Below are 20,116 nucleotides of genomic sequence, written 5' to 3' on the forward strand. Positions count from 1 at the left end.
AAAAAAAAAAAAAAAAGTCACTCGCGGTGCATTCTGGGTAAGATTTGGGCGAGTTTTAGGCGAAGAGGGGCCAGAGTGGGATCATCAACCAGACAACTCAGCCTCAGCTGTCGCTCAGATCACCCGTTTGATTCGGCAGCGACTTGGGCTTTTTTTTTTTTTTCTTTACCCGATGGGAAGTACTCTCTTCAACCGAGGAATGGAAATCAGCGGCGAAGCTCCCGAGGTTGGTCGAAACCTTTTCTTCCCTAACTAGCTGCTGTCACAGGTGAAGCTAACGCTAGCCTCCAAGCCAAAGGGAAGCAAATCCAAGCTAGCTGTCAGTGCTAGCCAGGGCTAGCTGCGCAGATAGCAGATACAATAACTCGAACTGTCACCCCTACCCCCTGTTCTGCCGTACGTTAGAGTAAACCTGGTATAAGTAGACTCGTCGACGGCGATAATATATTACCGGCTCGGATACACGGAGATTAATTACACATGCTATATAGCTTTGATATCAGTGGTGCTGTGTACTTATTCAGCTGACGTTACCCAAGGTGTGAGGCTCGACTCGTAGGGGACTTCTATTTCATGTTGATATCATTTTCAATTTCGTATGATCGTATTCCTACATACACGCATTATTTACTACTATTACTATTACTTAAGTTACACGTCACTTTGATTTATGTTATCAAACGTGCACAATTTCCTATTTTTGACAGTGTGAATTGGTTATTAAGGTTGATTGTGTTGGTCAATGTTTGTTGCGTACTGCCATTTTTTTCTACGTTTATTGTTATTACGGAATTATTATTATTGCCTTTTGTTATTTTCCTGAATGGGATGAGAGAGAGAGTTTGTGTGTATATATGTGTGTGTGTGTGTGTGTGTGTGTGTATGTATATATATATATATATATATATATATATATATATATTATATATATATATATATATATATATATATATATATATGCACACACACACACTAATTGCTGACTAGTGTACTTGTTTTTACAGTTTCTGGCAATACTTCAAGGCAACTAATGACACATTTGAAACCTTGCCATTCCAGATAGATTGCATCGAAAAGCACAGTTGAAATTGTTGTTTACCAAGTAAATAGGTGTCACCAGAATAGCGTTATTATTTTAATAGTGGTGACAGATTTGACTCATTTTCTTAACGAGTCGTTTAATTTGAATGACAGTCAGATGAGTCGGTTAGCTCTACAGGTATGAATGCGATTCCCGCAAGAATTATTTACATCTTAGAAAATGTTTGAACGTGAAATGAATGAATGATGCAAGCTGTGGATCCCAAAAATATTCTCGCCTAAGTGTCTCAAAAGTAATTTATTTTGGCAGAGAAATGCCACAACTTTATTTGATTTTTTTGGCTTCGGACTTGATTGAGTCTTACTTAGTCTTAGTATTTAGTTACTTTCTTTGTAATTATTTCAAGTTTGAGTCAAAGTTTTACTTGCCCACTCTTGCCGTAATGACTCCTGGATCATTTAAAAGATTCATTTGCAAAGAACCCGTGAGTCTGGCACTTGACAGCTCTTCTCTGTAAAATTAGCTAGAATCATAAAAAAACACCCAGTTTTTATTGTAAAAACTGGTGAATGTCAAATGGCAAATTTTTAAATATTATATTGAATAATACAGTATTGAACATTATAATACACTCCTTAAATGTTGTGACGAACATGGGGGATTTGAGTTACTGTGTTTCCTGTTATGTCTTTGAATAGCTTGAGTATAAATGCTATACTAATATTCTGCCAGATAAAGAAACTATGCAAACAATCCTTTGTTGACACCCAACTTTTCCTGTATGAGGCAGGCGCAAAGAGAGTTCTGTCATACTTTTGTCTCGGCATTTGAAGTGAGTTTTTCTGTGGAGTTGGTTGCTTCAAACTATAAATGACAAAAAGCCTGGCCTCCAATGGAGAACTACAGTTAATTAATTCAGACTGCTAATGTATGAGATACTTTAATTATTCTTGTATTTGGAATTAAGGGTTGGTTTTAAAATACTTCCATTAAGTTAAAAAAAAAAAAAAAAAAGAAATATTTTTTACATATCTTCTTGTATTATGTATCTGTCCTAGATACAAATTAATTGGCAGTTAAAACTATCAGTATGTGATCTAAGCCAAGAAACATTACATTATGTTTTGTAACAGAGTCCTTTGTCCAAAAAGACCAGTGCAATACATGGTGGTTGGTTGTTGAGGCTTCCTCAACAAGCTGACAGGATGCGATAGCTGTCTTATTCCGCCAGATTTTCACCAGAGGCTAGTCTTTTGGTTAGTTTAAATAGCATGAAACTGTTAGCTCAGAAGAGAATATAGATTAAATTTATTTTTCACCTCCAAAGCTCATACACTGCAGACCATTTTGGCCCAATTACTGATACTTTGTTGTAGTTGTTGTAGTAGTTTTTCGCTTTGTTGAAACTTTGAAAGTTCCTGATCCTCATCATCCTGTCTTCACACTGTCCCAGGTGTAGCCTGGAGTGCTGTGGAGATCCTGCCAGAGAACAATGGAGCCCGAAGTGATCCGCATGTACTCCTCCTCTCCGCCTCCACTGGAGGATGGCGCTGAGGAAGAGGACGATGAGTTTGGTGACTTCGGGGGCTTCTCCAGCATCCCCAACAGCATCAGCTTCACCGAGTTTGACACCCCTGCCACCTTGAACCAGACACAGGCGCTGAACGCCACCTCCCCGCCTGAACTCAACAACATAGGGGCAGCAGCGTTCTTGACTCCAAGCATCGGGGCTCCCGGTCCCCAGGAGGACCTGTCTAAGACTAACGGTGTTTTGCCTGGGGCCTGCCACGGTGGCTCTCACTCAGAAAGGACTGTCTGTGATGCTAAGAAGGTCCTCTCTGGCTCGGTGGACTTTCCCTGGAGTGGCCAAGCTGGCAGTCAGCCCATGGACTGCAATCGCGAAGGCGTGAAGGTGCTAATGAACGGATTTGCACCGTTTGAAGGGCAGGGAAGCCCTCGCCTGCACGATGTTGTCCACCCCTGTAAAACGGAAGCCTCCACAGAGGACTCGGGTACCATCCCTCCTGGCAGCCAGGAGGATAATTTTGCAGACTTTGCTGCTTTCTGTAACACTGGAGGACACCGCATCCAGACGGAGGACTCTGAGAGTCCCCATGGGGGTGGTGGGCTGGCAGAGCAGTTTGAAATAATACAGGAAGTGACTTTAGAGGACCTTGTCAGGGACACAAACAGAACTGAACTTGACACGCCGGGGCTTGTTTCCATATCCGTCCTCGTCAAGGCCCCGGACAGGCTGAGCAACGGGAATGGGGCCCCCTGCACAGACACCGACTCTATACAGCAGGACACAGCCTTTGCACATGAGCACGAGCCGGTTTGCACTAAGGAAACACCTGCCCTCAACGGCTTTGGCAGCGACAGTTCAGTTGACACGGCCGGCAGCGGGGAGAACCACGACCTCTCCCCTCCGGAGAGGCCGAGTGCAGAGAGTGGGGGCGTGCAGTCGGACGGTAAGGGCTCCGGAAATGAGACGGAGACCGGAAATGAGACGGAGACCGGAAATGAGACGGAGACCGAAACTGAAACGTCCCTGGGCCGGCCGCTGTCAACAGACGCCCTGGAGGAGTATGGGGACATGAGCACCACAGGCTCAGCGACCTCTCCGCCCCTCCAGGAGGATACGGCTACGCCTGCCGACCACAGCCAGTTGGCTGAAGACGATGAGGACTTTGGGGACTTTGGGGATGCAGGCTGCCCGGGCTTTGCAGATTTCGACCAGCAGGAGCTGGACGTCCAGCTGGAGCAGAGTGTGCCCAATACTCCTTTTGCTCCCGCACCAGAACCGATGGTGAATGAAGGTGGCAGCGACGACGACTTTGGTGATTTCAATGCCCCCAAGTTTCAGACTGCTGGAATGGCAGAGGGCGATTGCGACGGAGACAGCGACGGAGAGCAGTTTGCGGATTTTCCTAGCAGTGACAGTTTTGGGAATTTCAACTCGGTTGTGACAGGTGCAGAATCTGGCGCGGACGCAGGATGGATTACTTTTGACAAGCCGGAGTTTTGTCAGGGTGAGGGTGACTCCTGGGCTGCATTTGGTGAGGAGCAGGGTGTTGGTGATTCCCTCAGTCAGGAGGAGTGGCACCAGACTACTACACCTGCCGCTGCCCCTGCCCCCGTCAGCGACACAACCAGCAGAATGGAGAGCCACTCTGTGAGTAATGGGAGTGTTGTGTAAATTGTGTGTATAATTTCTCCTCAAGTACTGCTCTCATGCTCTTGAGCTGCTAACCATACACTCACACCAAAAGCCATCACTGTCGCTTGTAGGCGTTCCTATTCAACTTATCGCTGAGTAGTTGCCATAGCAGTGCATAAACAGATTACTGTGCACAGCTGCATTCATTTATTTAGATTTTGTTTGCAAATATATATTTTTTTAAGTAACACGGTTATTTTTAAACATTTAATATATTTGACATTACCCCACAAATCAAGTGCCCATGCACCACTTCTGCTCCTCTTTCTCTCTCTCCCTTATGTATGTGTCCCTAAGATTTTTCCATTTCTCTTGCAATCTTCAACTAATGATAAAAAAAAAAAAATACAATAACAAAACATTGCAACATTCTGTCTCTTTTTGTGGATGTATGCGAGTGTAAATGCCCATACAGAATTCAGATTAACTGATTAACTCTTCTCTGTCCATGTGATTTGTGTTATATGACATCAAGCTGTACATGGAAAATGCTTTCATTCAAACTATATGGAAGTATAGGGGTATTGTCAGTCTTGGCGACATCTCCACGTGAACTTCAACAGAGCTCAAACTTGGACTTGGACACAATTGTACTTCAGTACATGTAATAAACCTCACCAGGGATCCCAGCTTCTTCAATGTATGATTTAAAAAAAAATGTCTCTGCCGTTTCCTGCCGATTATAGCGTTACATCATAGAGCATGGGGAAACTGGCTACTGCAACAATAAGCTTTTCCTCCATTTCAGGAACAAAAGTTTTGTAGGAACCAGAGTCATGGGTTTGTTCACGATTTATTAGTGGACTGACCAGCAGAAATGCATTATCGCTGCCCCACGTCACAGCAAATTGACATAAAGTTGAACTCCGCTCATCTTTCTCCCGTCGCCAAGTCTCGTTAGTCAACTGTTGCGTCGCTCTCCCTTGCTCCTCTTTGCCATCTCTCATTGGAGATGAATGACTTCCGGCCACTTTTATGCTGCGTGTCACTTCTGGTGTAAGCATACGGTAAGTCTTCACATGGACCTTTCCTCGTAATTGTTAGGGCTCAGTTAAAGACTGATACAGCGATAAGATTCAATTCTATTGTCTCACTTTCTGAATCGATTGTAAATTGCAACATTATCACATTGTTTGGAAGTTATGTAACCATTTTCCACTTAAATGAAATACCAGCACAGCCACAAATGAATTGGATGTTATGTTGAATATTTTTTTTATGCACATCCTATGGCACACCGAAAGGTTGTAAGCAATTCATCTCATGTATCAAATGTCTGTCATCAATATCAATATACACCGATCAGCTACAACATTAAAACCACTGACGTGAGGTGAAAACATTGCTCATCTTGTTCCAATGGCACCTGTCTTGAAGTTGATGCGTTGGAAGGAGGGAAAAATGGGCAAGCGTAAGGATCTGAATGACGTTGACAAGGGACAAATTGTGTTGACTAGACAAATGGGTCAGAGCATCTCCAAAACGACAGGTCTTGTGGGGTGTGCCCAGTATGCAGTGGTTAGTATCTACCAAAAATGGTCCATGGAAGGACATGGGCAGGTCATGGGCGCCCAAGACTCATTGATGCACGTGGGGAGCTAAGTGTAGTCCGTCGTGTCCGATCCCACAGAAGAGCTCCTTTAGCACAAATTGCTGAAAAAGTTCATGCTGGCTATGATAGAAAGGTGTCAGAACACACAGTGCATCGCAGCTTGCTGTGTATGGGGCTGCGTAGCTGCAGACTGGTCAGAGTGCCCATGCTGACCCCTGTTTACTTCTTAAACCACCTACAATGGGCACGTGAGAGTCAGAACTGTACCATGGAGCAAAGGAGGAAGGTGGCCTGGTCTGATGAGTCATGTTTTCTTTTACATTATGTGGATGGCCAGGGTTAGGGGCCGATCTGCGTCTGTGGGATGTGCTGGAACAAGGCCCCACATCGCAACTTCCAGGACTTAAAGGATCTAACCTCTGGTAACATCTTGGAGCCAGGTACCACAGGACACCGTCAGAGGTCTTATGGAGTCCATGCCTCGGCGGATTAGAGCTGTTTGCAGTATGAGGGGCACCTACACAATATTAGTGGTTATTTGTGGTGGTTTTAATGTTGTGGATGATCGGTGTAGATTCCCATCATGACCCTTTGTATCGAATCGGATCTTGAGATCCTGCCCAATACCCAGCCCTAGCAGCTGTAGGCTGTGGGGGTCATTGAGACAACGTGTTTTATTCCATGTAGAACATATGACGATCCCAAAAAACAGCGGCTCACAATTTCAAATTAAAACTGTTATAATTTCATACAATATAATAACAAAACTAGAACCTATATAATAACTTACCCAGTTGCAGTTCAGTAATAATGAGGTTCTAGCTGAGGCCGCAGTAGAATTAATTGTGTCAAAAGATTTATTAAAATGAACATTATTTATAGATTGTTTAAAAATACATTGTCCAGTTACCATAGCAGTGCACACACAAAGCACTGGTGATATTGTCATTATAGAAGTGTACGGCAAGATGCACAGATTGAAAAATGCCTCTTAATGAAAACACACTCTAGTTTGGGCAGAAGTAGAGGAAGTGTTTTTACAAAAAATACTTAACTGCAGCATATTTCAGGGCTGGGGTGAAGAAATTTGATACCTTTTTTTGGCATCAATTACAATGCATCGGTATTATTGAATATCTCTTCAGTGTTACTCAGTCAAAAGGAGGATACATATGGACCTCTTCAGCGTTACTCAGCCAAAAATATAACTAAAGTTTTATACAGTAGGGAGTGTATACTATATACAAACACTGTATTAGTTTATTCACAATGATACTGAAAGGTAATGAACAACAGAAGAAAGTTGGACAACTGTAATAAAATTAGCCATGTACAGTAGGTGTTCTATCCAGTGAGGCAGGCCGAATTCCTTAGCGATGAACAAACCCCTGGCAGTTGTGAAATAATATAGGACAGCAGAGGTAGTCTCTGGAATCTAGTACAAGGTGCCATTACCGCTACAGACGCAGGAATTCTGACTCACAAAGAGATGATTTAATCTGAGCACAGAGATCTGCCTTCTGCCGAGGAATGTGACCTTGGCTGGCTTTTCTTGCTCTACTACCTGCCACAGCACCACACAGACCCAAGGTAACCATGCGAGTATAAATACTTGAGCTGTAGCCCCCTTTGTCACTCGTGATTTTGTATTCTAGGCCCCCCCTCCGATCTTGGACGACCTTCCCATGGATGTCACAAGGGACAGTTTGAGTCAAGTTTTATTGTTGTCAAAAAAGCAATTCTATTAGTTGGTTACTATGGGGTTGTACCAACCTGCCGGATATTGGGATGAAATGGTTTTATTTAATTATTATCTGAGAATACATTTAATATTAGTGATGCATTGATGCCATTAACTATACTCGTGCAAGCATCTGTGCAATATAAAAATCGGAAAACAAAGGCCGTTTCAGATGTGTCTGATATAAAAAAAAAAAAAAAAAAGACGTATTTTTTGTCTTCAGACAATTTCACATCCTGTTTTCCCCCTCAAGTTATCCCCAAACGGAACATGGGGGTTAGTCAGTTACCAAATTGGCAACCCCATTGGAAACCAGTGATAAAGGAAGCCATTTTTTTGACAAACATTAAGCCACTTAATAGCATTAATAATGGAGCGCAAATACAAACACGACTACTCAACTAGTGGATTGTTGTCGAACAATCGAAGAAACGGTTTAATTACACAGCGAGTGGGCCTAACCCTAACCCATCATAGGTCACTTCTTGAGTATCGTTTTAACAAGAGCTTAAGATTGTGCCAAATTAAAGCAATTATATGTCTAAAACAAAAAACTTTGAAATGGCTCATGCAAAAATACAAGAGGTGGCCTTTTAAAATTTGCATATGGTCTAAAGTCAGGTTATGCTTCTTCAAAGATAAACGTAAGCGCCTCTGCAGAGCTAGGCAGCAAAGGGTGTTATGGGTAACCATAGGTCACGCAGGAGCAGACATGCACACCTTCCAAATCTCAACAAGGTGTTGCGCAGTCCTGCATGTCAAACACGCCGAATGGTTGAAAAGTCCAACATCCTGTCGGGAGGCAGGTTCGTAATGGGAAAAGAAAATGGAGCAGATACAAGAACGACTTGTGGATGAGGTGCAAAAGCGCATTTGTATTTGCATATATCCCCATTTTTGAGTTTTCAAATAAATTTTGGTAACAAAACAACAACAAAAAAGGATTTCTTCTATGTTTTCTGTACATTGAGGATCACTTAATGTGACGCTACCACCCAGTGGACAAGTTTACGTTATACACAAAAGTGTGTGTGTGTGTGTGTGTGTGTGTGTGTGTGTGTGTGTGTGTGTGTGTGTGTGTGTGTGTGTGTGTGTGTGTGTGTGTGTGTGTGTGTGTGTGTGTGTGTGTGTGTGTGTGTGTGTGTGTGTGTGTGTGTAAAAGCAAACAGCCACACGAACGTCTCCGAAAGACAACCGTGTGTGATCTTTTCTAGCCTCGACTCTATACTGTTCAGTAAAAGCAGTTGATCTGAGCAGAACTCTATATTGCTGTCTGTATAGAAATGTTAATCAGGCAGTTTGCTTCATGCCAGCAGGTGGCGCTCTCCAGCCGCCTGGAGAAGCTGTTCCAGCACAGCTTCCCAGACACCCCCGTCCACCGGGTGGGAGAGGAGGTGCTGCCGCTCCAGACCCTGCTGGAGCCTACAGAGGAGGGCAAGAGGTCCTCACCACGAGGGCAGGGCCCAGAGGACAGGAGGTTAGTCATACACTACATAGGCATCACCATGGTTACCATAAAAAATATTCTACTCAACTGTAATTGGTGCCCAATATGCAGACAAAGTCTGAGGTATTTATCATTCAGCAGACGCGGGGATACATGTTTGCGTGTTTGTTTTAACCATCCACCGTTTTATGAAGGAGTCATAAACTTTAACTTTTTGATCACCTTTGATAGGTTTTTAGATCGTATGCACCAACTAATTCCATTCAGTTAGATTTGACCTTACCAACCAAAAGTTCACAGATAAATTGGCCCTAATTTAAAGCAATGACCACTCATTTTGATCCAGTGTTTAAAACCAACATTTACAGAATCTTAACTGAGGCTCAACACATTAAACTATGCTGTATGATATCAAACTAAAGCCCCCCCCCCCAATGACTTTGGTGAAACATTGTCGGTTTCATGTTGTTAACTATGCCCTCACTGTGTCGGCCCCCAGTGGTCAGACAGGAATTAATGCAATTGACCCATGTTCCCTCATGTGCCCCACCACCCAGGGCTCTGGGTCTGGGCCTCTGGAGGCAGCTGCAGGACATCCACGAGGCCTTGGGTCTCAGACATCAATGGGGCGGTTCCCATAGCAACAAGACGCTGCTCTGCTCTCTGGGCATTGACACTCGAAACATTGTAAGTTCCAGCCACTATCAACCCGTCTAGTTAATAATAATAATAGACCTTTCAAGAAAACTTGCAGTTTCAGCATTATTTTCGTTTCACTTTTTCAAACTAGTTTTGAAAGTTGACATATATTTTCATATGCTATTTCAAATTTCTGTTTGACTTTCGGTTTAGCTTCATGAGTGCTTAATTTTGTTTTTGTTGGGTTTTTTTCCTCACTCCAGTCTTATTACAATTTGCATTTAAATTTTAGAGTCTTACTTTAGTATAGTTGTATTTAGCCAAAGAGTTGTACGTTCAAATGTATGTTGTGGTACGGTACCGACAAGGCCTTTAAGAAAATCAAAAGAAAAAATTACCCTTGTGGCTGTCCAGTAATGTCCCAAGTAATTGTTATTGGTCAATCGCATTCAAACCATGTTTGATTTTTACAAATGCACAAATTTAAAAGTTGAGCTCCAAAATGCTATCCACTGCCTTTAACAATAGACTGTCCTCCAAAGTAAGTTTTGCGCACAGCCTGTTAAATGGCATTAATTTGCCAAGCAAGGATCCTTAAATTTGTTTGCTTTCAGCAGTTATTTTTTATTAGGAAAAAAATCCAAGTCTTTATTCCAATATCTACAGTGTCTTCAGAAAGTATTCAGACCCCTTCACTTTTTGCACAGGTTATTGTGCAATTGTATTACAGGTACTCACTTAACGACCTACTTATTTAACGACCGTTCGTGCTTACCCTTTCTCAGTCTGTCTCGTTCCCGCAGTTGGTCAGTATTCATTACACTAACGTTCACCATCAATCCAAGACTGAAATAACGGTAAGGGGTCCTCGTTTATCGACCCTTTTGCTTAACAACCTGGTTGTATGAACGGAACTCGATCGTTAAGTGAGGAGTACCTGTACTAAGTTCATCCCATTCTTCCTGGCAGATGCTCTCAAAATCCATCAGTTTGAATGGGAAGCGTCTTAACTGCAATCTGCTGAGAAGCACCCCCATAACATGATGTTGCCATCACCGTGCTTCACCGTAGGGATGGTATTAGCCAGGTGAATAGCAGTGCCTGGTGTTTGCCAGACATGGTGCTTGGACTTCTGCCCAAAGAGTTTACATTTTTGTCTCATCGGACCAGAGGATCTTTCTCATCATGCTCTCAGAGTCCTTTAAATGTAGTTTGGCAAACTTTTACTCAAGTGGTTTCCGTCCAGCCACTCTTCCATAAAGGCCTTCCAAATTACATCTTCAATACAGTAAAGCCTGCAAAAAGTGAAGGTGTTTGTAGACTTTCTGGTGTGTGTGTGTGTGTGTGTGTGTGTGTGTGTGTGTGTGTGTGTGTGTGTGTGTGTGTGTGTGTGTGTGTGTGTGTGTGTGTGTGTGTGTGTGTGTGTGTGTGTGTGTGTGTGTGTGTTCGTTCTACTTACCCTTGCTCTCTCACAGACAGCCAAACTTAGCCCCCCCCCCTCCCTAGATCCGTGGTGTAGATCTACGCTTAGGCAGGACCTCCAGAGAATTCCCTGTAATAAACTAAATGATTGTACAGGTGAAACTTAACTCCTCAAAAAAATGAATAGCCCTCTTACACTTAAGAGATATTACTTACCTGCCTGGGGACTTCCCTCCCTCTCTACCAGCAGTATACTGCTGTATTTGACATAGTAAACAAATTTACAAAACTAAATACAAAACTGAAAAATAAGAAAAAAGGCAAAAAAAGAGAATAAATAGTGTGCCAGTGCATCCAGAGTCAAAACATAAAAACCTAACCCTAACCTGCTGCTTTACCACCTCCCCTCTCCACAGCTGTTCACAGGACAGAAGAAACAGCCCGTCATAGTCCCCATGTACGCCGCCAGCCTAGTGAGTCGGCAACTCTGGTTTAACCCTCCTACGGTGGCTTAACCAGATTGTAATTTGTTTTGACTAATCATAATCATCACATCAACACAACTTCGATAATTGGACAATATTTTAGTGAAGACTTTCAAAAGAAATGTACCCACAATACATTTTATAAGAAGCAATCATTAGTCATGTGGATATTATACCCAAGCAAGTTGATTGATTGAGTAGATACTACTGTACACCACCTTTTTTTGGTATTGCCACAAAACTGTAGCTTGTACTTAGTTAATGTAGAATAACTACTTGCCCATTTTGCGCTCTTTAGTCACTAGTTAGCATAGTGCTACCAGTTAGCGTAGTGCTACTCAATGTTAACTTTGTGTAGATAGACGTGTAGATATGTGTCATTTCTTATCTCATCTTAATTTGTATCTCTTTCTCGACTGCACCATTTTTGCTGATCTAATGCGTGAATTTCCCTCTGAGGATTAATAGTCTTATCTTGTCTTAGACCAGCTAGTGGCAAAGGTTACCCTTAAGAGCGGAAAAACATATTTGACAATATCGACCTTTGTTTTTTTACTATACCCAATGAACACCAATGCATTTGCCTGTCTACACTGCTGTCCTGAAGGGCATGTTGGAACCAACCAAAGAACCTGTGAAACCAGTCTCTGCGGCCGAGATGATCGCCTCAATAGCACAAGTGCCTCCGGTGGGCCCAGAGAAAAGTCCCTGTCCCCCAGACACGGCCCAGGTAGGACCTTACTGTTTAATTGTCTCTTTTGGTTTGTTTTTTTACTTCACTGCAGTGATTTAGAGAACTGACACTGATCAATTTTAAAACACATTTAGGCATGCAAATAGATAAGAAGCCAGGATTTCCTCTTTTCAGTTCCTCACCAAATATATTTATTTTAGACAGTGTTGTGTGGTTTATGGCTTCTTCATTTTGACTAAGCCTGTTTTGTTTTCCTCTGGCTTAATTTCCCTGACACACACACACTTCTTCCAGCAGGAGGCGCTCCCACCCGTCCAGTTTGACTGGAGCAGCAGTGGCCTTACCAACCCCTTGGATGGTAGGTCACCCCCCCCCCCCCATCTTCTACCACAGCCACTCTCTGGGGTCCAAACCCCTGTTGTTTTCTTTTCTTGTCTTCCTATTCCCCGCTTCCTGTATTTTCACTGTCTATCATCACATGATGACGTCATGAAACTCTCACTTTCACTGTTGAATCCACCAAATAGATTGTTTTTGTGATCTGTTTATTGAGTTTCTTTTCATTTCCCATGTTTTCTCCCTCCCCCCTCCCTCATACTGCCACACGCAAAATGTACAAAATGCATAAACATAACATGTCCCCATAACCTGCTCCCATATTCTCCCCCTGCATCCACCCATCCTCAATTCCCATACTTAATGTACCACCACACACACACCTTCAACACCCCTTCCCCATAGGAAGACCTCCTCCCATACCCCACACCTCTCCTTGTCACCAGGGAAAAAAATAAAAATAAAATACATATACATACATATATATATATATATATATATATATATATATATATATATATATATATATATTATTAAATCACAATGAAATACGTAAATACATAAATTAAATAAATAAATACAAAAATGAAAAATAACTCACTGATTTATTTGCCCTTTCTTCCAGGCCACAACTGTTTTTCACGACTAGCCTGTCCCAACTAGTTAAGCTGTAGATCATTTCAGTATTATCAGGGATGTAGCCTGCAGGCAGTTGCACACAGCAACGGCCGGACCCAAGGACACAAATTAAGTGTCGTATTCGGGGAAGCCCAGACATTTTGTGGTCCAAGTTTAATTCACATTGGTCTACATTTGGAGCCAGAACTAGTGAAAAATGTTTTTCTGAAGGAAGTGGAGCCAACATACTGGAAGTAGCAGAACGAAGAGATCCCACCCAGATCCCTTCTTTCGGAACCGGGTGGGCTGGGGTGGTGGAGCGGGGCGCTTTGTGACATCATCATCCAATTTGTTATCTATGTATGCGCAGGGTGCGGCTGTGGCGGGGGCTTTCGTATGGGGCAGGGTGCACTGCAGTCTATACTCTATTGGTGCGTATTGGTTGCTTCGCACCAGATTTGCACCGGATCGGGACAAGAGACAGCAGGAGCCAATGCCGCGTTCCATGGGAACTTGGAAAATTTCAATTTGTGTTGGTAAGAAGTTATGCTGAGTTTCACGAGAACTCGGAAAACTATGATTGGTCACAAAGAGTCGTCATTGCATCATTGCGCGTCATGGCACACAAGGGAATATAAGACACAAACTCCTGAAATACAAGCAGTACATTAACTGTCCGAGCACAGAGGATTGGTTGGTTGCTTTGGTCAGGATCTGCGCCAGATCGAGACGAGTGAAGACAGGAACTGATGCTTGATTCCATGGGAACTTGGAAAATTTAAATTTGTGTCGGTGGTTATGCTATATTTCATGACGCTCAATGATGCAATGACGACTCTCTGTGACCAATCAGTTTTCCGAGTACTCGTGAAACTCAGCATAACTTCTTACCAACACAAATTGAAATTTTCCGAGTTCCCATGGAACGCGGCATTGGCTCCTGCTGTCTCTCGTCTCGATCCGGTGCAAATCTGGTGCGAAGCAACCAATACGCACCAATAGAGTATAGACTGCAGTGCACCCTGCCCCATACGAAAGCCCCCGCCAGAGCCGCACCCTGCGCATACATAGATAACAAATTGGATGATGATGTCACAAAGCGCCCGCTCCACCACCCCAGCCCACCCGGTTCTGAAAGAAGCGATCTGGATGGGATCCCTTCGTTCTGCTACTTCCAGTATGTTGGCTCCACTTCCTTCAGAAAAAAACATTTTTCACTAGTTCTGGCTCCAAATATAGACCAATGTGAATTAAACTTGGACCACAAAATGTCTGGGCTTCCCCGAATACGACACTTAATTTGTGTCCTTGGGTCCGGCGGTTGCTGTGTGCCAGGCACAGCAACTGCCTGCAGGCTACATCCCTGATAATACTGAAATGATCTACAGCTTAATTAGTTGGGACAGGCTAGTCGTGAAAAACAGTTGTGGCCTGGAATTCGGAAAACTGTCATTCGTGACTAATGCTAAGTCTTATTGAGATGAGGATCTCTCTTGCAAGGGAGACCTGCTTGCACACTAACTTAGATACATGCACATACTTAGTCCACAGACGGTTAGAATGAACCATTAAGAAATCTGCAATGTACCAATGAAACCATCTTTGGTGACTCAGAAGTTAGGCCTACCCGTGGCATGTAAAGGGACCTAGAACCTGTAAGAAAGCATAGTGCACCACAGTAGACTGTATCCAGGGAAGTGCCAGACGCATGCACATACACCGATCAGCCACAATATTAAAACAACTGACAGGCGACGTGAATAATATTCCTCATTTCGTTCCAATGGCATCTGTCAAGGGGTGGGATATATGAGGCAGCAAGTGAAGAGTCAGTTGTTGAAGTTGATGTGTTGGAAGCAGGAAAAATGGGCAAGCGTAAGGATCTGAGCGACTTTGACAAGGACCAAATTGTGATGGCTAGACGACTTGGTTAGCATTTCCAAAACGGTAGGTCTTGTGGGGTGTTCTCGGTATGAAGTGGTTAGTATCTACCAAAAGTGGTACAAGGAAGGACAGCCTGTGAACCGACGGGTCATGGGCGCCCAAGGCTCGTTGATGCACGTGGGGAACGAAGGCTAGCCCGTCTGGTCCGATCACACTTGTAGAGCTTCTTTAGCACAAATTGCTGAAAAAGTTCATGCTGGATATGATAGAAAGGTGTCAGAACACACAGTGCATCACAGCTTGCCGCGTATGGGGCTTGCTAGCTACAGAGTGGTCAGAGTGCCCATGCTGACCCCTGTCCACCGAAGAAAGCGCCTACAATGGGCATGTAAGGTTGCCTGGTCTGATGAATCACTTTTTCTTTTCCATCATGTGGATGTGGATGCCATGTGCGTTGTTTACCTGGGGAAGCGATGGCACCAGGATGTACTGTGGGAAGAAGGCAAGCCAGTGGAGACAGTGATTCTTTGGGCAATGTTCTACTGGGAAGCCTTGGGTCCTGGCATTCATGTGGATGTTACTTTGACATGTACCACCTCCCTAAACATTGTTACAGACAAGCACACCCCTTCATGGCAATGGTATTTCCTGGTGGCAGTGGCCTCTTTCAGCAGGATAATGCGCCCTACCACACTGCAGAAATTGTTCAGGAATGGTTATAGGAATATGACAAAGACATCAAGGTGTTGATTTGGCCTCAAAATTTCCCAGATCTCAATCCGATCGAGCATCTGTGGGATGTGCTAGAACAACAAGCCTGACTTGTTGTTCTAAGGACTTAAAGGATCTGCTGCTCTCTTCTTGGTGCCAGATACCACAGGACACACAGATGGGTCAGAGCTGTTTTGGCGGCACGAGGGGGACCTATACAATATTAGGCAGGTGGTTTTAATGTTGTGGCTGATTGGTGTGTATAAGCGGTGTCTTCTCTGAGAGTCAAAATTAAAATGTTTTTTTTTTTTTTCTTCTAAATTCAACAAAAATGACAACGGATGTCTTGGGCCCTACCAGCCAAATATGCTTCTTTTGATTTACAGACATGTTAAAGGAACCAAATAAACTTAGACGAGGACCATCGAATGACAGTTTGTCCTACAATGTGGCTTCAAGACGATTGATTAAACCATCGACTGTGGTGGCTACAGTTCCTTAAAAGCTCTTAAAATGTCTTAAATTCAATTAGACAACTATTGGGCCTTAAAAGTCATGAAATTGTCTTGTCATTTGAATTCATGTCATTCAACATAATATTTAGTATTTTTTGTCCAAATTAGTCCAGTTCTTCTGCATCAGACTCAACATTTCTGATGTTTGCATGCTGATATTTTCCACTCTAAATGTGTTTTTCACCAAGCTCTGTTACTAAACATGGACGTCTCACCTAGTTTCCTCCTTTTTCTACAACCACTGACCCAGCTGCTTGTCTCTCTGTCTCTTTCCCCGGTTGGTTTCATCCGTCGGTTTCTTCCTCGCTCTCTCTCTATAACCTTGGCTGCCCCGCCCTCCTACTTCTCCTCCTGCTGACCTCGTTGTCTGTGCAGCGAGCGGCGGCTCCTCTCTGTTAAACCTGGATTTCTTTGGCCCTGTGGAGGACTCAAGCTCCAGCGGCTCCCCCTCCATCCCAGGTCAGCAGCAGCAGACGGGCACCTCAAGCGGCATGGCCTGGTTGTTCCATGTTTGTCAGGGTGTTTTTGTGTTTTGTTTTTCTCCATGCTGCCTTTTTTTCCTGCTTCTCTTGGTCTTTAAATACATCCATTGCTCCGCAACATCCTGATGATCAGCCTCGCTCGGGGAGTTGACAAAACATGACATGGGACTGATTTGGTTTCCCTCTTGGTTGATTTTTATTATTTTTTGGCAATTTCCTTCAACCAGGGGAAGAGCTTTTTATCTTATATCGAACTCATCCAATGTGTATGTTTAAAATGTTTTGTGGAAATCTCTCTAATAAAAGGTCTGTCTTTTTTCTTTTATCCTGTCACTATGGGTTTTTTTTCCCCACCAAGGCGTGGATCCGGAGCTATACGAGCTTACCACTGCTAAGCTGGACCCCGCCAGCTCCGGCAGCCGTGTGGCAGACGCTTTTGCCCGCCTGATGTCCACCATGGAGAAGACCAGTACCTCCACCAGGTCAGAGGTCATGGAACCAGATTTGAGAGAAATGCTGCTCAGGTTTTCAAAATATCACTAGATCCATGAAAGGAGCGTTTACCTTGCATACACATTATTTTGGAGTTTTACAATTTTACAGCTCCTGAGTCAGATGAGGGGGGAAGAAAAGTTCACAACTTTATTTATTTTTGGGGTAAAAAAATGTGCGGCGGGGGGGGGGGGGGGGGGGGGGTAGATAAAATAGAACAAATTATTGTGGTGACCCTACAATCGCTTCTATGACCACTAGAGGTCAGTGGTTCCCAGTTCCCAGAGAACTCCTATACTATAGCAGTGTTTCTCGACATGGTCCTTCAAGGGGCCTTAGTAAAACGATTGAGAGTGAAACTTCAACATTATTTAATTTACAAGCGGTTTAGCACCATGTGCAATATGGTGATCCTAGTTTCACTGTTATCTTCCGAACTTTAATATAGACACAAAATCATATCTAACGATTTAAATCTTCTCAGATTGTAGTCTCAGTGACAAATGTTATCAAATGGAGTCTGTAGCCTATTGAGTATCAAATTGAGGGTCCTTTATGTGAAAACCCGTTGAGAATCACTGGCCTAGAAGAAGTATGTTGCGTAGGAAAATGGAATAATCGCGCCATTTCCGCCAGAGCACTATTTTCTAATTGCGCTGGGGGGGGTTGTCACGTTACATTGAATCTATGTGATGATGTAAAATGTTTTCAACCCAGATTTTTTCGAAATGGAAACTCTTATCGTAATATAAAATCTCATATATTATATATTTGTCACATATGCAGAGAATTACAGAATGTTGTTGTTGATATTTGTTGGCAATCCAACCCATTTAAGTGACATTGTGGAATAATTATGACTTGGGAGTGAAGAGTCTCGTACTTCTGGCCTTATTTGAAGTCCTAAACCAGTGCACCTGTTTAACACAAGGCCAACTTGTATAATACAGTGTTTCCCCTGTCGTAGTGTGAGTGTAAACACACGTTTAAGATACAATTATGCAGCAAAAGTTCACTTGACTGCAGTGTTGAAAAAATAAATAATGGGAATTATAATATAATTTGAATAATAATTAATATATAATAATTGATATATAATAATAATAATACATTTAATTTTTAATGCACCTTTCATTGGGACCAATCTCAAGGTGCTACAGGAAAAAAGAAAATAGAAGAAAAAAATAAATGAAGTGAGAGACAAATATAAAGAATAAACACATCGTGTTACAAGATCAAAATTACAATGCTGCACTAATTTATCAAATTCATCGTTTCCAGATAGAATATCAACTCCCAACAGAACACATTTCACACTGAAAGAGAGGGCTATTCGTAGTGATAGGTTGTTGTCTTTTGAGATTTGGTTCTTGACGAGTCAGTCAGAAAATTAAATTGGTGTAACGCACAGTGAGCGAGGGAGGACCACGGTGGACCCATGAATGAGGGTCCGAAGGATCGGTTTGGCTCTGGGTTGTGAATGGAAATTGAAGAATCATTTAATTTCTGACCTTTTTAGTGGTTTAAAGGGAAGGTTGCTTCACTGTATAGAAGCCGTTGTCGTTGTCCCTTTGTGCTTCCCTGTTTTATTGAGTTGAGTTGAATTAAATTATTTTTATTTTTTTCTGGGACCCAACAGGAAGCCTAAGAAGGAAGAGCACCTGAGCCAAGAGGCCGCGAAGGTGATCGCCGCCCTGCCCGACCTCTCCTTCATGCAGGCCAAGGTGCTGATGTTCCCCACCACGCTGACGCCCCTGGGCTGCTCCAGCACCACGCCCAACTGAGCGAACCCCACCCACCCGGACCCCGATCCCTCCGCCTCCGAAAAACCTGCCTCGCTACCCCTGCTTACCACTCCGTAACGCCGGGAAGCCTCCTCAGCTCTCCTCTTTAGCTTGGATTTTGTTTTGTTTTTTTGTTGTTTTTTTTTTTTTCAACCACAACTTTTTTTTTTTTCTTTTTTTTTTTTTTCTTCTTATCACTGTCTGCTTCTTTCTCTGTTTTTAATGTTGCATTCTTTTTAATCGTCTTATAACAGATAGGTGAAGCGTTGACAGCCTAGAGAAAAGCCGGGGGGTTTTGTGTTTTACTTGCCGAACCGCACACACACGGAGGAATAAGTTGTTAGAATCAACGTGTACATAATTTGGGTACAAATATGTTTGTTGGTTTGTTTTTAATTGCTAATTTTGTTATTTCTCTTTCGGTGGTGGGTTTTGAATCCATATCTATATATCGGGAGGAAAACACTGGCTAACGCTGATTATTCGTCATAACGTTGTTTTTTCTTTCATGTTGACAGAGTCAAATCAAACTAAAGTAAAAAATAAATAGTATAAATGTATTAATATAAAGTGTGTGTGTGTGTGTGTGTGTGCGTGTGTGTGTGTGTGTGTGTGTGTGTGTGTGTGTGTGTGTGTGTGTGTGTGCATACATATATATGTGGTTGTGTGCATACATATATATGTGGTTGTGTGTGCGCGGATACATATGTGTGTGTGTGTGTGTGTGTGTGTGTATATAAACAAACAAACTTGAAACCACACTGCCTGCGAGATCCAGCTGAATGTTTCCCACTGTCGCATAAACTGATTTAGTTCCAATTTTAAATTGCGTTAGCATATTGTAGATTTTAACCCCCATTGTGATTGATTTTACCCACAATTCCACAGCCTGGCTCCTCGGTTTGTTCCTTTGATTTATCGTAATATCTGACTGTAGCTCTTCTTTTTTTTTTTTTTTTTTTCTCTCTCTCTTTGAAAATTCCTTTTCTTTGTAATCCCCCCCACCACTGTCATTCCAGGGTTGTTTTTTTTGGGGGGCGGGGGGGATTTGC

The 20,116-nt window shown here is 42.9% G+C and overlaps 1 protein-coding gene across 1 annotated transcript; it reads left to right on the forward strand.

Annotated features, from left to right (window-relative positions):
- The first annotated feature begins 163 nt into the window (after positions 1–163).
- Positions 164–19,466, forward strand: aftpha (aftiphilin a). Its single transcript, XM_079999548.1, has 10 exons — positions 164–226; positions 2,496–4,217; positions 8,872–9,032; positions 9,560–9,689; positions 11,480–11,536; positions 12,156–12,278; positions 12,537–12,600; positions 16,682–16,765; positions 17,147–17,270; positions 18,920–19,466. The coding sequence occupies exons 2-10, from the start codon at positions 2,535–2,537 to the stop codon at positions 19,062–19,064; spliced, it is 2,571 nt and encodes an 856-aa protein (XP_079855674.1). The 5' UTR covers positions 164–226; positions 2,496–2,534; the 3' UTR covers positions 19,065–19,466.
- The last annotated feature ends 650 nt before the right edge of the window (positions 19,467–20,116 follow it).

The sequence above is a fragment of the Zeus faber genome (assembly GCF_960531495.2).
Source record: "Zeus faber genome assembly, chromosome: 4".
Taxonomy (NCBI): Eukaryota; Metazoa; Chordata; class Actinopteri; order Zeiformes; family Zeidae; genus Zeus; species Zeus faber.